The following is an 8663-nucleotide window of genomic DNA, read 5'->3' on the forward strand; positions in this document are numbered from 1 at the left end:
AGGAACTGAACCCTGGTCCTCTTCAAGAGCAACAAGGGCTTCCAACCTCTGAGCAATCTATCAAGCACCCAAAATAAACATTGAATTGAGGAAACTTATAATTTAAGAGGTTTAGTCCATTATTGTCATGGCCAGAAGGATGGAACATGGCAGTCAGACATGGCGCTGGAGGGGACAAATGTTAGATATTTTGATACATAGTTAGCAGAAGGAGATGTGTACCATACTGGTGTACCATGAGCATGTATGAGCTCAAACTTCACTGTAACTTTAATGCTTAAAAATCCTATTTTTAAAGATGCTTTAACTTACCTTTTAGCCCATCACCCACCAGAGGTAGTGGAAAGAAAGGATATGGTGGAAGTGAACCTGTTGGAAATGGTTCCTTGGAGCAACTCCTGGTAGTGTTGTCTGGAGATTGGCAGTTCAGTTCACAAATCAGCAGCAGCAACTAGATCCACTTGCAAACATTTCATGGATATATCAGCAGTCTAGTTCAGTAGTGTCAGGATAGCAAATACTAATAACCAATGGTGGCACTAATAAACTACCTATCAGAGACAGCCAGCCCCCAGCCTCAGCACCAGTCAGAAGGAGAAACCAGCAGAAACACTAGAAGTTCTTGGCTGTAACTGTCTCGGAGAAGCAAAGATCAAGGAAGATTCCAGACTCACAAGGGTTGCACTGCTACTTCCATAAGCAAGTCTACCTCACTCTCCAATGAGTTGTAGTATATTACCTCCAAATATCATATGTCCTCCACAGGTCCCTCATCAGCACATGCATCTGTCTCAGCTGACATCACTCTGCCAATCAGCCCAAGGTCCTGGAAACAGTGACAAGAAACTGCAGTACACCACCCGACCTTTTTTTTTGGTGTGTTTCTCTCTATGGAATCCCAACAAAGTCAGCTCAACTACACAGTGTCTGGAGGACCAATACATGCTTGTCTTAGGAACTCTGTTTCATGCCACTATGAGAAGTATGACAACAACACTAAACACTAGTCCTGAGACAAGGATGAAGAATCACTGTTGCTGCTTCGGATCATTTTGGTCCCCTCCAGGTCATAAAATAGATTCCAATGTCAGCACCTCCATCTTCCTATCCTTTATAACCATAAAAATGAAATTCTTCAGGAAAAAGGGATTTCCCAGCATGCTGGCTTGAGTAGAAAACTAGAGCTTCCATGTGTTACCTGAAAGCTGCAGACCTATGCATTGCCTCAGGCTCACCTTTCCACCACATTATCTGGGACACTGGAGGAAGATCAGTCTATCTGTCTGCTAAGAGTAACCCAATTGGAGGATCAACAGTCAGAATTAGGGTATGGATTCTCAAAGTCATGAGTCTTGTATGGCAGGACAGGGGACATAGATTTGACAGGTTAATAGGGTGGAAATCACGATGATAATCATGACAGAATAACAATAATAAAAAAGAAACTACACCATGTGAAAAGACAACAGTGGCACTGCTAACAATGATAAAATCTTACCAAATTCTTCTTACTCTTCTCTACTGAAAGTAACTCATTCCAATCTGCAGCAGTCTGTGTGGTGCAGTGTTTTCCTCCATTCCAGGCAAGGAAACTGAGTGTGGAGTTAGTAATATGCCATTTCTACAGACACTAATTTGCATTCTATGACATAAGAGCATGTGGTGACATAGGTAAATATTTAACAAGTAACTCTCCAGAAGAATAGACGTGAAAGAGAGTAAAGGCAAGCCTATCTTACAAGGAGTTCAAAAATCCTGCTGCTGAAACCACAGATCACCTCGATGCCTGACAGCTGAGTGTGTTGTACATAAATTAACTGAGAAGGTTCCTAGTTACGATCCTCATTGCTGTGATAAAATAGCTGACAAGTACCACTAAAAGAAATAAAATATTTTTTGAGAGTCATAGTTGAGGATTGTGGTATGGAACAGGAATGTCTCTGGTATGTGGTTGTTGAAGGAAGTGTGTGCCTGGAAAGGCAAGGCATGGAGAGTGACATTTCAGAAGTCCAAATCATACCCAGTTTTCTCCCTCTCTACCTTATATTTATAGTTCAGATATAAGATCTCAGCTACTGCTTAGGCACCATGCTTGCCTGCCAGCTGTCAAGCCTCTTACTAAAGTGGCCATGGGCCCACACTCTGAAATTGCAAGTCACCATTAAATACATTCTTCTGTGAGTTGTCTTGGACATGGCAAATCATTACAGTGCAAAAAATGTCTAAAACAAAGGCATAGCACAGATGACAGATAAACCATGCAACAGGAATGTGAATTAGGCAGTAACATTACATCCCCAGCCAGAAAGGAGACAGACCAATTCTCATGCTTAGTATGCATTCTTCCCAGACTGTCTAGAGCCCTAATCATTGGATGNTGTGGTAGTTCAATTATGATGTCTCCATGGCCTCAATAATTTGAATACTCTCTCTCCAGTTAGTAACATTGTTTGGATAGTTTTTGGAGGTTTTGATTTGATAGAAGAAATGTTTCACTAGGGGCAGGAAATGCAGTGTCCAAGTCCATCACCATTGTTAATGTAATACATTGTTCCCTGACTAAGATTAAAGATATCAACCCTTAGCATCCTGGTCTAGTTGTCATGGGTCCACTCTGTCATCACAGTTTTTTATCTCTCTGGAACAGATGGTGACATATTCAATCAGGATGGATCACCCCTCATCAGTTAAATATTTCAGGCAAAGTCTCATAAACTACTCCAGAGACATTTTTCTACAGTGATTCTGATTCTAGTCAAGTTAACAGTGAAGATGGCCATGGCCAGCCATGAGAGGATGTATGGGGAAGGAGGCTGGCAGGGGTCTGCAGAGAATGCCATCCCATCCCCTGGAATGTTCAAACCCTGTTCTGTTGAAGAACATTTCTGCATGAGAAAACATATTCACATTCTTTTCTTTTCTTTTCTTCTTTTTTTTTTTTTTGTATTGACTGTCAACTTTCGTGATTAGATCATACACATTATAAGGTAGCTAGATCTATTTCATGCCAATTCTTCCATAAGTTCCACAATATCCACCCAAACTGCCCCCCACTTTGTGTGATTTTTAAAACTCCACTTGGTGTAATATGTGCTGGTCATCTAGCATGGTTGTAGGTCCACACATTGGAGCTTGACAACAAGGGGCCACTCCACTGAAGAAATCTGACTCTTTCTCTTCTGTAAGCTATCAATTGTCTAGAGCAGATCCTTTAAGCATAGTGAATCATAGTGACCACAGTGGACTCTTGACTAAGTCATGTGCAGGCAACCACAGCTGCTGTGAGATATGAGTACAGAGTCCTGTAATGTCCAAAATACATTGTTTTGCCTTATTCTTCTGCAACCTCTGGCTATTACAGTCTTTCTCTATCATAGTCCCTCAGTTATGGTAGAAATTGACAAAAATTTACCACTTGTGACTGAGCACTCCACAGATACTTCTCTATCCTCTGAATAGTAGATTTCCTGTGTTAACCAGCAAGCACTGTACAAAGAAACTCCTCTGAGGAGGTCTGGGAGCTGTACTTAGCTGTAGGCATAGAGACCCAAGATGGCAGTTTCATACATGTCAGGTTAGCCCAATAACTATAGTAGATTAATCTCTTAGCCTATGAACTCTCATTCATTGACTTTTAAGATGATGTTCAGCATCTCATGTCCCATACTCATTCGCTCCATTTTTCCAGTTGTGTTTTGTAGACATCCATTACCATAACCAGCCTACCAACCAGAATGCACTAGTCAATATTAACACTTAGTAGTTAGCACTTTATCCCTCCAAATCAAGGAACACAAAAATGTCATGTGCAGTGTTTTTTCTCACAAAGTCTTTCTCTTCAGGACTGTCTTCAGGCCCTTCCAAGGTACACAACACAGTGCTCAAGCTATCCACTTTCAGGTGCAGTGGGGCCAGCGTACACAATGATCTGTAAGCAGCATGAGTTTGTGCCTCCCCTCAGTCCACCATAGAGAACTGCTCACAGAGGTCATCCCTTCAGATTATGGTGGGGATATAGCAGCACTAAGCAACTTGTGCCACTTTCTCAAGCAATCTTCCTGTGTTTACATAGACTGTTAGCGTTAACCATGTCTGGACAATGGCATTCTCTGGTGCACACCTCTATGTACCATCTTTGGGACTTTGTATGATAACTAACACCTAGCTCATCATGGGCAATGATCACATGTAGTCATATAATGCCTTTTGGTTCCTTCAATACTAGAAATTCTATGGTTAAAATTCCAATACTTCCTAACTTTTCCTACAAATTCTTTGTACCTCTACCATTGTCCTAAGTCCCCATTTTTGAAATTGCCAATGGATCCTAAATTTCAATGGAAATTGCAAACATCCCACAAGAGACAAAAACTATGTTGAAAAAAGAAGATTGGAGTATTGCTGATTTCCAATCTCAAAGTCATAGCAACCAAACAGGAATGACATCAGAAAAAGTTTCACATGGAATTTAATAGACCCTGTCTGACACTCCAGAGCTTGTAATGATGCACACGTAAGAGAGATGTTGACAACCATGTTGACTAAGCAACTAAGAGTTGTAAAGCCTTTTTATTGATGGTCAGAACAAGAATGGGCTTGAATTTCTGAAGCACCTCTTGGTGCCCAAGTTCAGAGATAACAGTTTTTAAAATAAAAAACCACTGACGTAAGTCAGAATTAGATGATGGTCAGAGAAACCTTGAATTGCTTGTTCCTGAAGACAATCATGGGCATTTTAGACATATCGTGACAATTATTTTGGTCAATACATCTGGACTATAGTCAATGACATGAAATTCTCAGATGTGTTGACAAGGCTGATGTGATGATTGTAGGGAGGGAGGTAGAGAGTAGATAACTGTGTAAACAACTGGAGTCACAACAGAATAGCATTGTGTTAGTCATATCACTATAAGCACTAATACATATTGTCAACCAATAATAGTCAAGGACGTAAATAAATATCATGCAATGAAACAAGTACTGTTGTCAACAGACAATGATGAGACAATGGATATCCATTGTCCACAAAAGGATTAAATTGGACCCTGGACACATACTGTGCATAAAATGAATCAAAATGCAAATGAAACTTTAAAAACCTAATAGAATTTTTCATGAACTTTCATCAGGAAATGTCTTCTGGAAAATATTCCATGAGACAGAGATAAAGTGGCTGAGTCAGATGTAAACAAAGTGAGACTCTATGATATGAAGGACATCACTGAGAAACCAAAATATCAGCAGGCCTTGTGCCATAAGCATATAATCACAGTAATAGGAATTGGACACAGGAGATTCAAGAGTATATTTAGGTGCATTGAAAATTTGAAGCCAGTATGGGAAGGGTTAGACCTTCTAATAACATAAACCAACAAATAACTAATAAATCCTATGAATAGATTGTCTTCACTGTCACCCCAAATATGATTAAAAACAAATTATAATCAGGACATTATTAGGGAAATAATAGTTCAAGCCTGTATCACAGAGGAATTAGCTGATTGGCCAGACAAGAGCTACTCTGGAGCTGATAGGCAAAGGATGCCCACCACCTCAGTGTAGAAAAGGACCAGGATCAACAGTCACAGGGAGACGTGTCCATAGATGCTGCATGTCACTTGCAGCAATAATTGGGATTTTTGCAATAAAATCTAGCTCGTTTAACTTTCATATGACCACACAATGCAGACTTCATCATGTTGAACGACAGACTACATTGAATGTATTTTGGAAGTTTGATCTCTTGTATGTAACCTTTCTGTTCCAAACACTATAGCTTTAATTTTAATAATGAGAACCTGTGCTACATTACTTAGCCTACAGCACCTCAGCATCTATTGTTTTTATTACAATATCACTAATAACATATTCCCTGCTGGCTTACACATATGCAGTTGGCTTCCAGGAAAATGCAGTTTTCTGACAGTCTGCAAAATTCCTGTTAATTTCTCACTACTACACAGGAAGTGAGGTACAGGAAGTGTACACACTAGTTCAGTGTCACATAACTTTCATTGCTTCTCTGTGGATGTAAAGAAAATCCCAACATCTTGTTGTCAGGTTGGACCATGATGCTCTCCTTGGCAGAAGAATGTGTGCAAAGAGACGGTGATCACTATTGAGAAGCCTAGGTTTTAAAGGTGTATCCACTATTCCTTTCCTTCTGTTAATGATGGATGGATCTGAGCCTGACTACACAAGGAGACTTGAAATCTACCACTAATAAAAGTGAGCCCCAAGGAGTCTTTGCATTTAAAATCACCAATATTTATATTTTCAGTTTAACTGTAGTATAGTCATTTATCAATATAGCATGCTCTCTTTCATGAATGTTGTCTTTAGTTATTAAGTTGTATGTTGTGTAAAATTCACAATGCTGCTCACATAAAACAAATGCATTGTCTCAATATTAAACTAAGAATATTTTATCCAATATTTATCTAAGCATCTTCATCCTGGTCCACTGGTACACCTGCCATAACCCATCACTTTGAGAAATGCCTTCTTGATATCTTTGTTTCTCAGACTATAGACCACAGGGTTGAGCAACGGTGTAAAAGCACTGTAAAAGAGTGAGATCTGCTTGTCTTGCTCAGGGGTGTAGCTAGAGTCAGGCCTCAAGTAGGTGTAAGTGGCTGGAGCATAGAATAATGTGACCACAGTCAGGTGGGAGGCACAGGTAGAGAAAGCCTTGCAGCGCCCCTCTGTGGACTTGATCTTGAGAATTGCCATGGCAATACGAATGTAGGAGGCCACAATGAGCGAGATTGGAGTAACACCCAAAAAGACACTCAAGACCAAGTCCACCATCTCAACAAAGTGAGTATCCATGCAAGCCAGGCTACGCACTGAAGGACCTTCACACAAGTAGTGGTTGACCCTGTTGGGCCCACAATATGGCAGACTCATGGTGAAGAAAGTATGCAATAAAGAGGAAAAGAAACCACAGATCCAAGACCCTGCTGCCAATTGTATGCAGAGGCCCCATTTGAGGATGACAGTATAGCGCAGTGGATAGCAAATGGCCACATACCGGTCATAAGCCATGACAACAAATAAGGTGCACTCAGTTATACCCAGGCCACCGAACATAAACATCTGCAGCCAGCAGCCTGCAAAGGAGATGGTCTGAGAGTGAGCCAGAAGATGCACCAACATCTGGGGCATGGTGGTGGTGAGAAAGGTCATATCCAACAGGGAGAGGTTACAGAGGAAGAAGTACATGGGAGTGTGCAGCTGTGTGTCCAGGCAGACCAGCATGATGATGAGCCCATTGCCCAGGACTGTACTCAGGTAGATGAGAAGGAAGATAATGAAGAGGATGCTGTTGGTCATGGGGTCACTGGAGAAGCCAAGCAGGATGAACTCTGAAACCCAACTTTGGTTCTGTCCTGGAATCATCCAAAACAAAAGTTCTGTGAGAGAATTCCAGTCATCTATGTAGCACCTGATATATGATAGCCCTGAAACATGGAATCTACACAGCCTGGAACGGTGGGGTGTTTATTCTGAGCACACTGCACAGTTCCTGGACACTCTTCCCAAGATGCATAACAACCTCCTCAGTCTTGTCACATGTAAAATGAGGCTGATGATGCTCATGTCTTGACAGTATTATGAGTATTTAAAATATATCACATAACTCTGGAAACACCACATAAATCATCATATTTCCTGTGCTGTCTAATACACTCCTTCCACGCTATTGTGTACATTGACCTATTCACTCTCACCCATTCAGATGTAGGTCTCTCAAAAATTCCTAGACCTGAAGTGGCCTTCAACCATGTAGAGCCTGTGTCCTGAGTATAACTTTCCTCTTCTCACACTAAGGAATCGTTTATTCCTGACCAGCTAGTGCAACCTGAGCCTTCATCAACAGAGGTCAATGAGAGGCCCTGAGCTGCACCAAGTGAAGCTGCTATCATTTATTTTACCCTGAACTTGAGTCCTCCCTCCCTTGTCTTGAAAGGTAGTGGACATATCAGAACTGGCAGTGTTCACTTCCATGGTCTCACTGAACCAGCACCCAGTATGACATGTGACAAAATGTCCCCCTTTTCCCCCCATGGCAACTGTACTCCTGTCACTTCCAGCCTGCACTGCCTACAGCTCCTAGTCATCTGTGTCTACAGTCCAGCCCTGACCACACTCTAGGCAATGTTTTCTCCACATGGTGGCCACGTCATGTAAACTCTTTCAGGTGGAGTCTTCTAACAGGCTGCACATTCTTTATTCAACAGCCTCTTCATTAGAGTCTGAATCTCTGTTCAGATTACACAGGCTCTACATGGTGATAACACATCTGTCATATCAGCACATGAAGAGGTAGAGAAAAGACAATCAGGAGTTCTTGTGTAGCATAGGCTACATAATGGGTTTTTATCTATGTTGAGTTACAGGAGGCACTATAAATAGCTAATTTTTAACAGCAAAAATAAATCACTGAGGGACAAGCACATGGCTCATCAGGAAAGATAGCCTGAGGCCAAGCCCAATGGCCCCATTGCAATCCGTGAAGCCATGAGATGGAAGGAGAACTTTGATTCCCTCATGTGATGGGGAAAGGTAATAGCATGCAAGTACACAAACACACACACACACACACACACACACACACACACACACACACACACACACACACACCATTTTCAAAAGAT

At 41.3% G+C, this 8663-nt stretch overlaps 1 protein-coding gene across 1 annotated transcript; it reads right to left on the reverse strand.

Moving 5' to 3' along the window:
- Window positions 1-6453: 6453 nt before the first annotated feature.
- On the reverse strand, window positions 6454-7404 carry LOC110315746 (olfactory receptor 2D2-like). The gene has a single exon (XM_021189726.1). The coding sequence runs from the start codon at window positions 7402-7404 to the stop codon at window positions 6454-6456; it is 951 nt and encodes a 316-aa protein (XP_021045385.1).
- Window positions 7405-8663: the final 1259 nt, after the last annotated feature.

The sequence above is a fragment of the Mus pahari genome, unplaced genomic scaffold (assembly GCF_900095145.1).
Source record: "Mus pahari unplaced genomic scaffold, PAHARI_EIJ_v1.1 scaffold_8854_1, whole genome shotgun sequence".
NCBI classification, from domain to species: Eukaryota; Metazoa; Chordata; class Mammalia; order Rodentia; family Muridae; genus Mus; species Mus pahari.

Coding starts and splice junctions, on each gene's coding strand:
- LOC110315746 (XM_021189726.1), bottom strand. CDS start 7,404: ATGATTCCAGGACAGAACCAAAGTTGGGTTTCAGAGTTCATCCTGCTT.